We start from the raw sequence: 18,529 nt of genomic DNA, 5'->3' as shown, positions 1-18,529 counted from the left end.
AATTACGGGCTTCCCTCATATTTTAAGTAGGAGAACTAGCACAATTAGAATATACAGTGCCCCACTGTATATTCTCATATTCTAATAAATTGTGCCCCTGTTACGCATCACTAAAGACATTAAGTTTATAAATATTTGGAATATTTACAGGTTCACTGTGGGGGAGTTTTTCAGCAGACTCCTGGCCATTCAAAGCAATCCCTGATTATTAAATCTAAAATGTAGCAAATGTTGGTTTCGACCATGTTCAAAACCCATATTTTACATGGCAGCAAAGATATAGAAATAAAATCTGTCGTTTTTCAGATTAAAGATTAGATTACAGAGATCAACTACGATAAATATTGTGGGTGACCAGATGAGGCACTGATTTACACCCTTTATGTTTTTTTACAGACCTTACGTTACAGTTTTCCAAAGCATTCGCATACTGATTCAGATCTACTGGAGGAAGGGCAGTAGATAATGGCTTGGTGCCGGTTGTCTTGGCACCTGATGGAGCCCAATGCTCTGCCGCTGTGCCAATGCACCAAGACAGGCCTGCCTTTGTGCTGTGAGTCAGCACTTTCCCCTGCAGAACAGACAGCATCTCCTGTAGCTTTGGGGGCAAATTTGGAAGGAAGATGACAACGGACAAAACATAGGAAATGGGAGGGGAACTGGTGATGGTGTAGAGCGTGCTGTTCTGCTATTTATCTGGTGATGAAATGCCATAAGACTGCAGGGTGTTCTGCTAGCATAAGGATGCAGGATCTGGGACTGTCCCTTCTTGTTTTTTTTTCCTCCAAGCTTTGCTTACATGTGTTTACGCTCTTTCTCTAAAACCCCTCTGGGATTTCTTCATTTCTGGTTGAAATGGCGATTTGCTCCTGTTTGGACAGTTGTTTCACAATCCGTCCATGGCTCACACACAACAAAATAAAAGTATTTCGTTTGGGCCTTAAAGACTTGTAAATCTCTGGTTTATAGGAAAAATCCAAAATATGCATCTTTTTGTCCAAACATTTCCTTAATTATAATAAATAATTTCACAATTAAACCCTAAAAATGAGTGAATCACGTTTTTTTAATACTCAATTTACTTTACTGGATGGATATTTCAATTCCCACGGCTACAACATTACATTTAGTAGCCACAACTAAGCAGCACGGTACTGTCCGGGGTTGTGATGCTCCCCTCATCAGTCATGTGGGTGGGGTTTGCTGGCGTAATGAATCGAACGGCTCCTACCTTCGTGCTGCAGCTATAAGCACCACCCAGTGATTGATGGCAAGCCGGGTGGGGGGCATACATCTTGTAGGGGAGAGAGAAGACATCAGCAGTTCCCATCAATCCTGGCCCGGGAGTGTTGGCCCTGTCGCCCAATGGGGCATCTTCACGTGGGAGGGGGGGAGGAAAAAAAAGCATCAAGAGCTGCGGCTTCTATCAGCGGGCAGACGGAGGGGGTGGAAGTAAATGGAGGTCGGAAGGAAGGATGTGGGTGACGTGCTTGACGGTGCCACCGGTCCCCTCAACCCCTCCCTTAAAAAAGTCAAACCGTTGGTCTTTGCAGACTTCGTCAGAAATTGACCGGCTGTCAGCCTCCAGCCTGACCTCTGTGAAAACACGAAGAATCGGCACTGGCGGTCTGGGAAGGGAGGCTGGGTTTGAATGAAAATGCAGATGTGATTCTGCACTTTTCCAATGCAAGATTACAGTTGTGGCTTTCCATTAAATCCATGTTTCGTCCTGCATCATTATTGATCAGTCCAGAAAGCCCACAATGAAGAAATATGAACACACTCTCCGTACAAACCTCCTTGTTCAAGTTGCTCTAAAGGACGTGAGTGTATTTATGGGATGGAAACATGGACGGAGTGGAATCTCGAATGAAGAGAAGGGAACTTCCTGTCGTTTTGTTTAAACGGTTGGGGTTTGTCTTTGGAATTGCCCACATATTGTTTCTCTGGTTCTGATGAAGCGGGAAGATTGGCTTCAGGGAATACAACCGCAGCACTCAGCACTCTGGATGGAAGCTCTGCCAGCAAATTCATTTTCTTGTTCTTCGTCACTTGATTCAGAGAGAGGAGCATCCCTGACTGCAGACGCTCGCCCATCTGTTATCACTCTTGCCATTCCTGGGCCTCCCTTTTAGCTTTCTGTAAACATGCTCTGTTGCAAAACATTAAAAAGGAAATCCATAAAGTCCTGCAGGACAGGTGATCTTTAGCGCTGGCTGCTCAATGCAAGTTCTTGGAGTTCGGAGTTTTTGATTGCAGAAAACCGGAATGCAATAATTAGAGGCCATGAGAACGTGTGGTAACGCAGCAGAGGAAGGAAAATCTCGCTGCATGTTTGCAAGAAAAGAAGCAGCTTCTATGGGTTCATTCGGCTGCATGAACCCTCATTCTAAACCCAAATGTAAATGTCTTCCATGGATGGAAAAAAAAGAAGAGGTGGATTTGCTTTATTTGCCAGCTTTGTATGTTTTTTTTTAAAGGCACAAATGTCCCGAAAATGAACTGAAAAACGATTCACAAATAGTTTCTGCATAAATGGACGGCATCCAGTGCCTCTCATCCACACATCTGCCATCACTTACAAGTCGAGTACTGAATGTAATGAAGCAAGAAGGTCTAAATAGCTGCCTTGGAATACTAACCATGTGGAACTTTATACCAGAGGCATTAGAGGCAGCTATGCAGTCAGCAGTAAGTGCTGGGGAAAGACAGTGGGAATCTCCCCCTGGTCTCAAAGCAGATTTAATAGTCCTTGTTACCTGGGAAACCAGCTGGAGGCACTCCCTTATAAATTATTAATGAGCGGCTGTCTTGCAATATCTGTGTTAGCGTTGCTGCAGCTTAGCTGGCGAGGGGAGCTCCCTCAGATCGGCAGAGACCTCTAGTGGCGGCCATGCGAGGAAGCTGTGAACTCAACTCTGGAGCAACGAGCAAAGTGGGTTGAAGTCACCCTCATCTGCATGCGGAGCTCTCTGAAAAGGCAGAAGGCCTTGATCTCCTCGCCGCCGCAGCTCAGCCAGCGTTTGTGCCGCACAGGGGGGGGGGTTGGGTCGTCTCTGTTCCTTTAAAGGGAATCTGATTTGAAGGAGCGACAGCAGGGGAGCTGACCTTCTCCCCCGCTCTGCCTTTTTCCCTCTGGGCTTCCATGGCTGCGTTCAATCAAGTGCCTCCACCGTGTTTATGCAGAATGTGATGTTTATCCAGTGGCTGCCCACGTGTGCGATTGCTTTCACGCACGCCAACGCGCATGGATAAACACCCACAGCCCAGCGCTGAGTGAAGGTTGTCGGAGTAATGCCATGTTTTGCTGATCTTGATAATAATGCCCTATTAATTATGCAAGTGCTTTGATGTTCCTGTCAGGAGAGCTGGGGTTTGTGTTGGAGGACGTGCGCACGCAGGGCCGAGGGGGTGACCGCGGAGGAATGCGCCGCTCCAGGCAGCACTCTGCTTGGACGGTTACCACTTAGGATGCTTGAAAAGGCCAAAAGAAAAAAGTTTAGGAAGGACGTTTCCTCATCACTTGTGATGCTTTTGTAAAGCAGATCCAGAAAAAAAAAATGTCACATAAGATTTTGTCACGTTGGTCTGAGCTCTCAGCATCTCAGATCATAGAATAAAAAGCCCTGCAGAGTTGTAATCTTCTTCTTTTTTTAACACAAAACCACCGCAAAAAATGAGAACTGTGTCAAAACCAGTTAAATTCATCCATATAAACATCTGAAGTTAGTTGAACATTTAGGGTTTATTTATGACAATAAACGTATTTGATAATTTTGTACGAGACTTATTCATCTTTCTTGTGTTTCGTAAGTTGACATGTAGCGCATATTTGTAGTTTTTTTTCCACACAAACTCCGATCAAAATATCAAAGACATAACTTAAATGAAGCCAAAAAACAAACGTACAAATCTTTTTTTTTTTGTCACAATGCAAATTTTTACACTCGCTGAATTTCGAAAGTCGACATAAAAAATTTGTGGCGTTTATAGCAAATAAAGGGAAATATTGCAAACCAGGTGAAACTCTTCAACTTCTAGGTTGAAGCTCGTTTCAAAAACAAAAGTGGCTATAGCTGGTTGCAGTTCACTAAGTAACCAGTAGGGGGCCGAAAACAGAACTGAATAAACTCACTTTCTGGTTCCCAAAGGTGTCTGGAGTTTGTTCTAATGTTTGTTTACCGAGGCTGAATCCTCACAACACCAGCATGTTTTCTTTGGACTGTTCTCACAAATCCGACTTTACAGCCAACGTCTAGTTCTTGTCAGGTTTGTTTATTCTGCCATGTGGCCTGTTTTTATTGACATATCTGCTCTAGAAATTAATGACGAGGAATCTGCCAAAACACATTTTTCTCATGAAATGTATTTATGATGGATTTTCCTATCAGAATACATGAACAATCTTTGATTATTAGCTTCTGACTGGAAATTGGGGGCCTTTATATAACCCTGTTTACATTTGCTAATACAATTGTTTTTATCTTGACATTTTAGCGCATCTTTACCGAAGATTTCTGCTTTGGTTCTGAAGCATCAGGCAGAAAAGTCTTTGGCACTTGAATATGTTGATGCTGAAGGACTAACATGCGTGTTAGAAATGTTGGCGTCCATGTAGTTTCACTTGCTTTTGCATCCTAATATTGCTCAGGCGGGGGCAGGAAAGTCCCCTGTGGTGACCCAGCCACGGTGTCTGCTTTCTTCGCTCTGTCCCTGTGCGTTAGAGGAGCTGAGCCTTCTAAATAGAGCGCAGATATATTTATGTCCAGTCGCTCTCATGTTTGCCTCTGCGCCCACGTTTGGGCTGCACCCCAATCATGAGTGAGGTCATGTGGCATGAAGGTTTGTGCGTGCGAGGACGCCTCGTTATAACCGCACACACTAAAGCTTCAGAATCAGAGTAAACTTTTAATTGAACCTACAACGTTAAAAAAAAATAAAAAAATAACTGCTTTTACTTTGAAAATCTTTTTAGCCACAATTTATTATAAGGTATTAGTCATTTAAAGCTGATCTTTTTTGGTCTCAAATGCCAGCAATCGAGCTCAATGATGTTTTTTTCTGACTTATTGTAATTTTTTAGAACAAGCAAAAAAGGAAGGGAAGGTTAATAAATATTTCCCAAATGTCTTAATTCCTTCTTTTAAAAGTGAAAAGCACATAAATACACAAATCATGTGGCTGAAATACTCATTTCCTTTGATACTCATTTGTTTATTGGAAGCATAATTAAAAATCGGGCTCCAACAGGAATCGTTATGCCCAGATATTCGCCGTCTGGTCCCGAATTTTCAAGTCTGATTATTTATGATGTCTGACATCGCTGATTAAAATACACTTCAGGCAAAATAATTATCGATCTAAACTTTCATAAATACGTTGGATGTTAATTGCATAAACTGAACAAATCGATTGCGCTACTGTCCCGGGAAAGGCTTTTCAAAGTAAAGTGTTGGTGAAGATTTTCAAAGTAAAACTATCAAGTATTTTCATAGTTAAAAAATGACAATGAAGTTCACTTTACTGAAATAAGCTCTAAACACCACAACATTATGAATAAATAATTATGATGTATTGGAAATTATAAATATTGCAAAAACCTCATGATGGATCATGTGACGTCATGTCTGCTAATAGGAAGTCGTTCTGGAGAGAGTCTGCTTTAAGTTTTTTGTATTTTCAGTAAAGTTTGTTTATAAAACGTCTGTGTTCAAAACATTGTGGTCAGTTTAGACGTGAATCAAATCGTTACCAAAATAACAACATTTAATAAAAGGAACACTTTTAAACATTTCCTGGATTTTCTTTTTTTTTTGTCCACAGCGGCAGTTCTGAAGTACGAGAACAACGTGATGAACATCCGGCAGTTCAACTGCTCACCTCACCCTTACTGGCTGCCCAATTTCATGGACGTCTTCACCTGGTCCCTGCCCTTTGTGGGGGAGAAAGGTGAGTGAGAAACATGGGAGCCAAACAAAAGCAGCAGATCCCATTAACTTCCCTTTTTACTGGATGGAGTTGAGCTCAGAGATTCCTAGTTATAGCTTGAAAAAACAAAAATGTTTGATGAATGGACGTGAATATTAAAGGCCCGTGCTTCTCGGTCATCAAAGGTGCTCCATCACCACGAGCGTTAGTGTTCCTGTTATTAAATATGCAAAAACTCCATTATCAGAAACAGAAAGGACACATTTTTTTACTGCATGAGTCCGTTTAGACTGAAGCTTCAAACAATCCTCAGCTAACAAACTGCTTTTGGACAAGTTTATTAATAACTTTCATATCATCGGGATTTAAAAAACCAAAAAAAACAGGAAGAAAAAGTCCTTCAACAGATATCTTGATTAAAAACTGTAAATTGAAGCTAAACAATAATCTTCAGATCAGTTTGGGTTCATGTCTTCTGACGGAATCAGCTTTCCTGCAGGAAAAACCACAGCTTTCATATTTCAAACTATCAGAAGATGAACGCTTTGTTTTGTTTTGGGGGCAGTTTTTTAATGAAGTGTGATCATTAAAATGAGAATTGGAAACTCAGAAAAACACACGATGGCTACAAAGACCTTTACCTGACCTTTATGAAAGTGTGAAGCCAAGGCAGCAAAAAGAAAAAGAAATAAAAAAAGTATCAGCCTCATGTGTTGGTAGCAGATGTGGCCTCTAGATCTCCTTGAAAAAAAAAAGACTTTATGATTTGAATGTGTTCTGATGATCTCACCTTTAAAATGCCTGAAAGAGGGAGAGCTTCTGTTTAAATGTGTGACTGTACTTCAGCAGCAAACATGTCTACTGGGAGAATCTGCTTTTGGCAGGACGGCAATATGATTCTATCACATAGTCAGGAGGTTTAAAGAGAACTGCACGTTCACATGTAATGCCTTAGTCACAACTGCTGGATGCGGGCTGTGTGCATAATTCATTAGTGTGTGTAACTTACATTATCCATACAAATACTTCATGATACACCTGCCACAAGTACAACAATCAGATTCAGTCAGGACCCACAAGACACTCCTGCGCTCCCACAAGATGAGCCACACCTCTAAATGACCCTCCACGGGTCTAGACAACCCAAACACCCGATTGGTTGGAGCACGTTTAATTAAACACTGTCCATGAAGGTAAGATGGAAAACCTGCAACCTTCATTATTAAGGATTATTTACCAAGACTTTTTTCTCTCCTGAATCTCAGGGTTTTTGTTGTATCCAAATTTCTTCTCTTCTCACTGCTTAGTGCATTTGCCATTTTGGAGTGCTGTCCGAATCTTCAATTCCTAAATCGAGGGCCATAGAAATTTCCCAGAAGTCTCTGAAAAAAGCAGTGTGCATAGATGCTCACTAGATCGGCGAATATAGACCACAATGAATTGCCTTGGAACGATTTTTGCCAAAATAAATGTATCCAAATGTATTTTTTTAATAAACCATCACTGTTTTAATCTTTAAAAGACAGTAGATTCTTGAATGGTCGCCGCAAAATGTTCATATTAATTAGATTTTAACTTCGTGAAATTGATGACGTCATATCCGCCAGTAAAAAAAAAAATAAATAAAAAAAATAGTGAGCATGGTGTCCAAATTGCTTATAAAATTCCGGGCACTACATAGTCCCGGTCTATATAGTTTTTTAGTAGTTAGCGATTAGGGTGGGAATTCGGACGCAGCCTTAATTTGAAAAACGAGGCTCCTCAAACAGAAAACATGTACAGAGATCTAAACTAGGACAACTGTTTTACCTTACGAAGTGTCCTCTTTTTGGACTGAACACGCACATGCCTCAAAAGGTTTGTTCCTGACAGCTGCATGGGACCGAAATGTTCAATCAGTTTGATAACTTGTTACTGCATTTACCCGCCCAAAACCTTTCAGGGTGAAAGTACAGAATCCCCAACATTTGTTTGTATGTCTGTGGTAAATGTATTCTTTTATTTTTCTCCACATAGTCACTGAGATGCTGGTGAACGTGTTGAGCATCTGTTCCAACGATGAGCTGACGACTGACGAGGAGCTGGATGGTAAGCTCGCCCTTTTGTGGGTTCACTGCAGTTTGTCTTATGTCCACTAGGGGGAGACCTACTTTTATTCATTCATATTTAGCAGGATGTGTACACAGAAACTGTTTTTAATTCAATATTTGTTATAAATTTGAGTCAAAACTTCTCAATCCTTATGTTGTTGTTTGGAAAAGTTCTTTTTTTAGAGTGAACTTTTGTTTTGTTCTGTCTTTAATTGCATTTAACCCGTTTGTCAAACATAATTTGTTGATCCTTTTTACTGAAACCATTAAAGATCCTGTTTAATCGACGGCTGTAGCAGGTCACAACCTTAGGTTAGAGTTTATCTGAAGTAAGATGGCCCGTTTTCCTCTGCCTCCCCTCGCCATTATGTGTGGTCAAACAGGAAATGATCTCACCGGTCCCCCCCCCCACCCCCTCCCCTCCTTACACAGTTTGGGTGGGCGTCAGGATGTTGCCAGAAAGTGAGCTCGTTTTGAAAATGTTCTCTAGAGAGAACTGACTTTACTTTATAGTCATTAAATAAAGTTTCATTTGGCTGCCTTTTGGTTTTAGGATTTTCAAAATAAAATATAACTTGTGAACATTTCAAATTCTTTTTAAAACTTAATTTCTTTCCCATTCTGAGCTTTTCTCACATTTCTTCCGTTTCTTTTGTCAAAGCTTTTATTGTGTGCTCTCCTGTCTCTGCTTTCCTCATTTGCCTCCTCAGTTGTTGAGCCATTTCCACATTTATTATTCTGTATCAGTTGTCGATGTTGACATTTGAAGTACTCAATCATTTCTTTCTAACTCATGACCTCTCTTCCAGCACCCTCAAAATCCCCGGTTGTCCTTTTTTCTTGCCCTGCTCTTTACCTGCTATTGTTTCCATGGTTTCCAGTCGCCATCACATTGATCTGTCCGCCTTTTTCACGCCTCCCTCTGACATTTCCACCTCCTTTCTCTCCGTTTTTTCTCTCTGTCTCATGTTATATAATGTCACTCTTTTGGTTCTGCTCATCTAATCTTTGATTTGATCTATATTTTTTTATGTTTTCCAGAGTTTTTGTGCTCAAGGCATCGCTTTCCTTTACACTCGTTGTGCTTCCTCACTTCCTATTTCGCTCATCTTCTCTTCTTCCATGTCGCCTGTCATTCAGCAGCCATTCCTCTGACCTCTTATCATTTCTCTTGTCTTCTCTTCTGGGGGGTGTTTCATGAGAAGGACAGCTAATATATGCCCCCAAAAAAGGTACAAACATTTGGCTGCAGCCGTGCGCGCAGCCGTGCCGGGACATTTGCTTGCTGTCTGTGAACTAACATCCCTGTTTCAGGCTTTTTCTAACTCTTCTGCTGAATCCTTACAAAGTTTAGTTTAGTTGGAATGACAGTTAAAGTCCCACTCCCATCATCTACTGTAAAACTGTTCCCAGTGGTCTTTTAATCATGATTAGGCTGTTCTTCTGCTGCGTAGAAATTCACCTCTGAGTTATAGACGGGGCAACCCCGACCCCCCTTCCCCTCCCCATTAGTGAGAGCTCAGGTCAAAGACCTTGTATTTTTCTACGCCACAAAACCGCTTTTCTGCTCCTGATCCACAAGGATTTGAATAAAGAAATACTCAGAAAAGCAGTTTTCATCCTAATGTTCTTTATCGTTGTCCTCCATCATCAGAAAAGTGCCACAAGAACACGTTAGAAACACATTTTTCCTCAGAGTGGGTCTTTAAAACGTTCAACTTTATCTTGGATTTTAGTTTGAAACGCTATCTAACGAAAAACACTGAGGGGAAAACTATGGAGTCATCACAAACACATTTACTTCTAAAAAAAGATTTAAATAAATTTAGAAATACTTCAAATGAAACTGGAAAATTAGGGAAAAAGCCGCTCAGAGGAGCTTTGACATCAGGAGCCACAGGAACCATGGAGTTCATTTAACTTTTTTTTAGAAAGCAAATTCAAATTCATCACTTTAAATTTTACCAGAAAGAATTTGATCTTTTACGCTGTTGATGCATAATGCGAAAGACGGTGACATCTAGTGGCCAACTGATGTCAGAGCGACGTGAAGGGTTCCACAGAGGCTGTTTTTAAATTTTATGTCGACCATAAAAGTTCACAATATACAGAAATTTGAAAGACATTGCAATTGGCTGTTGTTGTCTTTTATTGTAATTATTATGATTATTATTATTAATTATGAGCTTTTTTTTAAATGAAGTAACTTGTGGAAAATGAGACACATTAAAAACCTGGGTCAGATTATAAAAAAAAAAAAAACTAAGCTTGATTTTAGAATTCACAAACTGTATTTTTTTATACTAACTTAAAAAAACTTTATTGAAAGCTTCAATGAAAACTTTAGACTAGACCAGGGGTGTCAAACTTCCGGCCTCTTCCTGGATTTCCAGAAATCCTGCCTTTTCTGGTGCTGATTACCTGGATCAGGTGTGTTTAGCCAATAGGGAGCTGAAAGCATAGGACACCGGCCCTCGAGGCCTGGGGTTTTGACTCCTCTGGACTAAATGCAGAAGTTAAGCTACTTTTATACCAAAATAAAAGCTCCAAAAAATGTCAGACTTATCAACAAAATACATTTTATTTGCTGCTTCTATGGTTGTAGTTACTCTAAAACAATAAATCCCCATTTTCAGTGCAGTTTTGATTTTGCACGAAAACAAAAAGTCAGTTTCTCTTACCTTAAAGGCCTTAACAATCCTTTCTTTGGGAGTTTAGCAAATGCTTCAGGACAGGCATCCCATTAGAAAACAGTCAAAGCACAAACACAAATGTACGTTCAATTCTTTCCAACTTTATTTAAAAAGCCCAAAAATGATTCACAAAGAGCTCCAAACCCTGATTAAAATGGAAAAGTACTCACCACATGCTAGAGAAGAAACTTTGTTAAAGATGGGAGAAGTCTTTCTCAGGAGATCAGTTCTTAGACCTGCTCAGTTCTGATCCTCTGATTCTTAACGGAGCTCGCTTTGCAGAACAGTCAGCTTTGATTTTAGATCCCTCTTTTAAAAAGTTTCCATTTTACATCACCGTGCTGGTGTTTTCCAGCCTTTTTTATCTGCTTCTTCTCCATAGTAATGAAATGAATCGTTATGGAGGTTTGAATGTTGGAAAATCATTTATTTTACTGAATGACAATAATCCAAAATAAAAAGCTGCAAAACTCTTTTTATTCACAAGGAAATCTGCTTAGTAACCCCAAAAACAACACTGGAAATGTTACAAACCAAACTTTACATCACATTTGCAGAAGGACAGTACATCAAAGCTGCTGAAAAACTAAATAAGAGTCTACACACCAGTTGATTGAAGGCAACATTTCACAGATCTGTGTTCATTTTAGCGCTCATCACGCAGCAAGACTCATAAAATATTCAGTGTAATTATAGAGAAGCGTGATGCAACTCTCTGTAACCAACTGCTTTGTGTTCCTATCCAATGATTTATTCCTAAATATAAAAAGGTTTGCTCAGTCAAAACCTTAAAATAATGTTCTTAACCCCAAAAAAATGATTCAGAGACATGAAATAATATATTTTTGAGGATTTGCCCTTACAAGAAATAGACCTTCTGTTTTAAAGACCCCCTCTGACCATCTTTTGATTTATTTTCAAAGGATCCCCAGTGGTCTTTTAATACCGAGTATGCCGTTTCTAGCAAAAATCCAAAAACCTGTGTCGTTTTCTAGAACATTTCTGCAGAGCAGCAGTAATTCATCGGATATTTGCCTCTGATTTGTGGGCGTGACCCTTAGCACGGAGCAACCCTACATGTTTGAGCGTAATTTTCTTCATATATGTTCCCTATCATCAGAAAAATGATGTTAAAAACACCAAAAGCACAGTTTTTATAAGAGTGGGTCGTTAAGGTAAAGGGGAAACAACATAAAACTACCGAAAAACTACCTACCAACATGTTGCCTACAGTTGACACCAAATCTAACTTATATGAAGGTAACAGTAGAGGTTTGGTTTTAAAAAGCACTCTGCATCCATTTCCCTCCATTGTCTTGACTGAATCCTTGCAAAAGAAAGAACAGGGAAGCGTGTGCTACATCACGGAAAAGGCCAAACAGACATGTTTGGATAAGGAACAGTCTGTTCATACATGATGTGCACTAACACGGTGTTAAATTGGGTTTAAAACGGTTTGAAGAGACCTGTGGTGTACATAACAGACATGCACTGAATGCTGGGATGTGTTCATGGATTCAAACCCACTTTCATGATTGGATTTTAAGACTTGAATAACACAACTGTGTGTTCTTAACTAATAGCCCAATATCTCTGTGTCGGCACAGACTCTCTACAAAATGTCCTTTTTATTCAGCAGTTTTTCTTAAGCTTTTAGGTCTTATTTTTTTACAAAAATCTGGCATTTAGAGAAGCGCTTCCATGTTGAATCAAGACAGTGAACCATAGAGTAGCTTCGACTCGCCTGATAATCGATGGGTTCTTGTAACCGGCCGTCTCACCTTTGGTTCCTCCAGGTGCCACAGCTTCCGCTCGCAAGGAGGTCATTCGCAACAAGATCCGTGCCATTGGAAAGATGGCCAGAGTATTCTCTGTGCTCAGGTAGGAACCCAACACAAGCTGCTGGTGAATCTATTTGTGATGAAACATTTGTTGTTGTAATAGTTGGGTGTGTGATAAACGCTTCAAGGGGCTGGTGGTCCCCCAACGGCCAAACGGTGAGAAAACTGCAAAAAGCTGTTTGTAACTTCATTTTTTATCCTGTCACCTGTCAAGACCACGTCTGGATTTTATGACCACGAAAGAGATTGATGTCCGTCCGGTCCTGTGAGCTGTGGGTCAGCCACGAACTGACATTGATGAAGTTCAGACTTTCTGAAAATTGGACAATAAACCAGGAGCTGTCAGATGTTAGCGCACATCCAGTAAGGTGGTTCCAGAATGAAAAACGTCAAAATATGATGAATTGTGCTCATGAAAATACAAAACCGCTGCATCTATCCGGAATATTCCTGCCTATTCACTGAAATCACGCAGATGTGAGTCAGTTGACTATGCAGTCATATCACAAGCTGGTTGTTCCCAAGGATTTAACAGAGGATTTTAAGATTTAGGGGAGAATGTTGAGTGCAAACAGGAGCTCGCTCAGACCTTTACTTTTCCTCTAGTGTCTATTTCTTGTTACTACATCTTTTTTTTTTTTAATGAGGTATCACATCGACAGCCACCACACACATAGACACAAAGACACACACTAGACATGGACTACAAATGTTTGTTTCAAGCCACTTCTGAACTTGAGATGGTACCGAGAAGGTTGTACCGGGGCTACAGATGAAATGAACCGGATTGTTGCTTAACGATCCAAAGTTCTCTTTTCAGAGTAAGTCAATTCCACATTTTGTTTGAAAATGGAGGTTCTGGAGTCGGCAGGAAGGGTGTAGAGACACAGAATCGATGCTGCATTGAATAATTAAAAGCTGTACAGAGATGCTGATTTGGTTTTCCAGCAGCACTTGATTCCTTCGCTAACACACTGTCAAAGGGACCAGAAAGATTACAGCGAAGTCTTTACAGCAAATCTCCAATCACCTGATGCCTAGAGGATGTTAGACAGCAGACCTGAAGGCAGCAACTTGGACTTCCATAACACACCGATACAGAGCTACAGTCTAACTGCCTCCAAGCAAAAATGCACATGGTTCTCAGAAGCCTGACTTTGGTGCTTTTGATGGTCTGGTGTGATATTTTTAGTTTTAAATTTCCATTATTCCATCAAAATTACAAGTCAAAAAGGACTGAAATATTTCAGGCTGTTATTATTTTATAGATTATACAAGTTTCATGACAAAAAAAAACAAGAACTTACTCTAATTTTTTCAGCTGTTCCTGTACTTTAGCTTTTTGAATGTGCCTCAACCTGGAAGTTCAAAGGTTTGCAAGAACCAAAAGTCTTTTTCCATCCATCCATTGTTGGGATTCTGGATTCTATTCCAGGGTACCTTCCTCAACATCCACGGATCCACGTACAGAGACCAACAACCCCATTCACCACCAAAGACACTTTTAGATGAAACACTAAACTTCTGACTCATGTCGAAAAGACGAGAAGAAACGGATGCAGCCGTCCCAACTGCAATGTTTGTAGCTGTCAATCTACAAAAATGATGTGTGGAAGATGAAAAGGACGCTGGAAAAGGAAGAGATGCTCAACGGGTAACTGTGAAAATGTTCCTGTCTGCTTCAGAGAGGAGAGTGAGAGTGTGCTGACGCTGAAGGGACTGACCCCGACAGGCATGCTGCCCAGCGGCGTTCTGTCCGGCGGCAAAGAAAAGCTCCAGAACGGTAAGATCACTCACCAAAACATTCCCTTTTTATGCTTTTTGCATGGCTTCGTTCCAACTTCAGCACAGTTGTGTGTTGTTTTTTCTGGAGAACTGCAGTGTAAAGTTAGACGGTCATTTCTTCCACAATACTTTCATCCGCATTTGAAAGATTTTTTTTTCTTCTTTTCGTCTCCTTGAGCTCTCTTAGCATCTGACATTAAAACTGTTCTCCGCTCACTGTTTCCTGTATTCCACTGGTTCTGTCTCAGATATCGCTTGTGTCTTTTTTTCTTTCTTTTCTTCTCCCTAGAAACCGCAGGTATAATCGGTTGCGCAAGTACGGTACACGGTTGGGTTGTTCTTTTTCACTTCTGTCAGATGAGTTCACCCTCTCAGTTCCAAACATTCCTTCAACCACTTTTTAAGCTGGAATCGCCTTTACAGTCACTGTAGACCTCATGGGGGGGGAGAGAAAAAATAATCTCCCTAGATAGGAATATTTGATCGATCCCGACAGGTCAGGTCAGACTTAACCCAAAGGTCGAGCTGGGATCAACCAGACGTGCTGATCTTTAATCACCATCATGCATGGTAGTATGTAATAATACTTTAAAGTATGGCTGCACAGAGTATCCAACGTATTCTGAAAACACTGTTCATGTCTATGAATGCAGGGAACTGCAACTATCAGGAGATGAGGAAGCGTTGATGACATGGGAAGTCCTGCTAATGTGGTGCAGCCCTACTTTAAAGTGAATGTTTGGAGTTCAAGTTTCTTATTTCACCATTTTATTTCATCCAAACATGTTAGTTTGACATCAACATAAGTTTTTGGAAGCTTAGAGATGATGTCAGACAATCTTGAGATTGAATTAAATTACTAGTATGTCTGTAATGCGTGACCATGTTTTCTTGTTCTGCAGGTGGTATCAGTAAACAGTCCTCCATGCGTCTGAGCTGACAGACCAGTGGGGAAAAAAATACCTTCAAATTTAAAGAGCAACAGGACTTTCTAGCCCTTGTGCTATCTTGTGGGGTCAAAATGACCCCACAAGATAGCATTGCCATGTTATCCCTAGCATGACAAAGGTGGATAAAGGTGGAGAATATTTCATGTAATCCATGGACACTAGTAAATATTACATATAATTGAAGAAAAAAGGTTCAGCGCACTGTCTAGTGGGTCTAGATGACCCAACTCCCAACGTTAAAGTGCCTTAGATAGCACAAGGGCTAGATCATTAAAAATGTTAAATTTAGGAGAAAATGTCCTAATAGTTGCAACGCTATCACCACGGTAACCTTTGCATGATTTTTGATGGAAGAATTTAACTCAAAGGTTGAGAAATAAACCAATTCTGGTCGACTTTCTACATAACCTTTTCTGCTTCAGATGATTTTATTTAGTTTTCCAATAAAACCGTTTTTCCAATTAGCGTAATTCCAGCGGAGACAGAAAAAGTAGCCGTGTGTAGAAATGCAAGACTTTACAGTAGTAAAGGGTGCAGATCTTGGTGGTAGTAGCAAGTATTCACTTTACTACTTTACTACTTATTTTACACACTCTACTAATCCATTCGACTTACGTTAATCGCATAAATAGTCCAATAGTTACGGTGTGAAAAAGTAAATGAATTTTGATCAAGTAGAAAATTCGTTTTGGGATCTTTTTATTTTCATTTTTTTTATAAATCTTTCAATGGATCAGCCGTTATACTGCGTGTACACACTGAACACAATTCACACGTCTGATTTCAAAGAAGCCGTGGACAATTTTTCGATGCATTTTCATATGACGTTCATTTCATACGGCGTGCTGAGTGTGAACATCTGAACCTGAGGGGTTGTTTAGGAGCCACCAGGGAACTTTAGTCAGCTAGTTTGGGTGTTCCATTGGAGCCCAACACCTAGTGGTGGTCAGTGGTATTACACTTTTTTTTAAACCTAAATTGAATCTTTGTTTTTTATTCCTTCAAAACCATTTGATCTTCATCTGAGCTAACTGATAACACCTGCAGAACGTAAACATTAGAGGGTCATAGAGCAGAAAATCATTTGAAGGGCTGGATGGCCGGAGCCTCCCTGCAGGTAAAGTCAGTGTAGCTCCTCCTTCTTTTAAAGGCAAACACCAGTGTGCTTCTGTTGTGTCGTTGGCCTCATCTTCCATGTAGTTCTTCATCCTCCTGTTGTGAAGCTGTCCTCGTCTGAAGCTGACTTGATGAAGCTTTTTTCTTTGACATGTTATCAGTTTCAGGATGAGCGGGTAAGTAGCTGAAACACCCGTTGTTTCTGCCCAGCTGAAGTAAGCCGGCGCTTTTGATGGTTTGTTTTCCATCAAAAGCTGCTTACGCAGACGCTGCCGTTCGTGTCTCCCAACTGCACCGCAGTGACCGTGTGAACAGTCCGACCCGACATTAACCAACAAGCTGCAGCCATAAGATCCATGTGCAGCTTAACCCCATCCCCGCTTCTGTCATCGGTCAGCAAAAGGCCCACTGATGTGTTGCTGTTTTGTTTGTTTTTTTGTGTGGTTTGATCTGATTTTAACTGAAATGTTTTTGCTTATTCAAAAGGACAGTCCTCTCACAAACACTCGCCAGCCCTCTTTTCACAGCCCAGGAGCTCATCCCACTCTTCTTCCTCCTCCTCCTTTCGTTCACCTCTTTTTTCTCATGAAATGTGGAGATGACCTCTGTTGTTGGCATGTTGCTGTCTTTTGCTGCTTACTGGGACAAAATGAACTCCTCTGCTCACCTCTCTCATTCATTTTGCACCCCCACCCCCCCACCCCCACACCCTCGTCTTCTCTTCAGCTACTATTGAAGCCATTGAGGCTGACGAAGGTAAATGGGTCTGGCCGCCCTCTGCTGTTGCTTCCCGTGGCAATAGACAGGGGGCTCCGCTGGGTTTTTCTATCCATTCTTGCTGGTGCTTGAATAGCGTGTGTTTGGGTGTGGGGGTGGGTGGGGGGCGAAAACTGTTGTCTGAGGAACAGTAAGTACCTTAGGAAACTCCAGTGGCGTGTTTTAAAGGGGAACGCTTTTCATAGCACAGATTTCATGATGGCGGTGGGGGTTTTTGAGTGAGTGCAGATTTATCTTTTCCTTCTTTTTTTGGTCGTTTAAACGGCGAGGCTTTCGCATGCACACTAACAAGTGTTCACACATTCACACCAACACAAGGTGGGAGGTGGAAACAGGAGGATCATCAGGTTTTCTGGCAGCTGAACACTAAAGATGGAGCCGTCCTTAAAGCCCCTGAAAACCTGACTCTATTCTTTTTAATCAAAACATCAGTGGGAGGCTGTGAAATCACCTTATTTTGAGTTCCTCGACATGAATCTCAATAAAAAAAAATATGAAAACAATATTTATTGTATATGTTAAAAACATAAAGTTTTCATGGCCTTTAAGGTGTTTTTTTTTTACCTTTTATACACTATTTTTCTTAAGTTACAGAGAAGGATAGACTTGAGCGACACTCACGCAAAACTATGAGGTCTGGCTATGAAAGCCCGCGCCCGACCTTCCCCTTTGAAACACTTTGAAGCAGTTGTGTTTTGTTGTTGCTTTTGCTCAAACCTCCACGGAGCTAATTGTGCGACTCCATCCAAATTGGATTCTCCCCTAAAAAAGGGGATCTTCTCTCCCCCTCCCCCCTCCTCTCTCCCCTACGGCACAAGAACAACCTCAACTGCCCGCTAAATAGTGGTCTGTCAGCTGCTATTTACGTTCAAATGTGTCCAGTATTGAGTCTCCGGCCCTGTGCGGGACGGCCCGCCGCGGCGTCCGCGCTGTCCTCTGCTTCTCTCTCCATGTGGATCCTCTGTGGCCCCGCTGTGTCGTGTTTTTTTGTTCCCCCGCCCCGCCTCCCCCGTGAGCTGCTAATAACCTGTGTCTGACCTGTGCTATGCAGCAACACAACTTCCCATCATGCCCCTCTCTGCACTTCCCTCCAAAACGGCCCAAAAAAATGATTCCCTTGTTTTTCTGGAAACGGATCTTGTGTTTTTTTTTTGATTTTCAGAAACTTAAAGACCCACTCCGATCGCCGAAAGTGTTTTTAACATATTCTTGTAGCATTTTTCTGAAGATGGAGGACATGTATAAAGAATTTAAGATGAAAATTGCCTTTCGTAGTATTTCTTTAAATTGTTGTGAATCAGGAGCTGAGGAAAAAGATGCAGTTTGAAAAAGACTATTTGTGACGATTT

The 18,529-nt window shown here is 41.0% G+C and overlaps 1 protein-coding gene across 10 annotated transcripts in view; it reads left to right on the top strand.

Moving 5' to 3' along the window:
- LOC101169815 (protein phosphatase 3 catalytic subunit alpha) overlaps positions 1-18,529 on the top strand; it is a 181,420-nt gene that overhangs the window by 157,638 nt on the left and 5,253 nt on the right. For 3 of the 10 annotated variants that reach the window (XM_078936360.1, XM_078936361.1, XM_023949037.2), the window contains 6 exons: positions 5,824-5,949; positions 7,945-8,016; positions 9,224-9,250; positions 12,508-12,592; positions 14,238-14,335; positions 17,130-17,159. In XM_078936360.1, coding sequence (XP_078792486.1) covers positions 5,824-5,949; positions 7,945-8,016; positions 9,224-9,250; positions 12,508-12,592; positions 14,238-14,335; positions 17,130-17,159 — 438 coding nt within the window. Of the gene's footprint in view, positions 1-5,823; positions 5,950-7,944; positions 8,017-9,223; positions 9,251-12,507; positions 12,593-14,237; positions 14,336-14,626; positions 17,160-18,529 lie in introns of all 10 variants that reach the window. The other 7 variants (XM_078936363.1, XM_078936364.1, XM_023949041.2 and 4 more) reach the window with 4 other exon arrangements.

Source organism: Oryzias latipes, chromosome 18 (genome assembly GCF_053564925.1).
Source record: "Oryzias latipes strain Hd-rR chromosome 18, Olatipes_Hd-rR_3.1".
Lineage (NCBI taxonomy): Eukaryota > Metazoa > Chordata > Actinopteri > Beloniformes > Adrianichthyidae > Oryzias > Oryzias latipes.
This window is presented reverse-complemented; position numbering and strand designations above follow the sequence as displayed.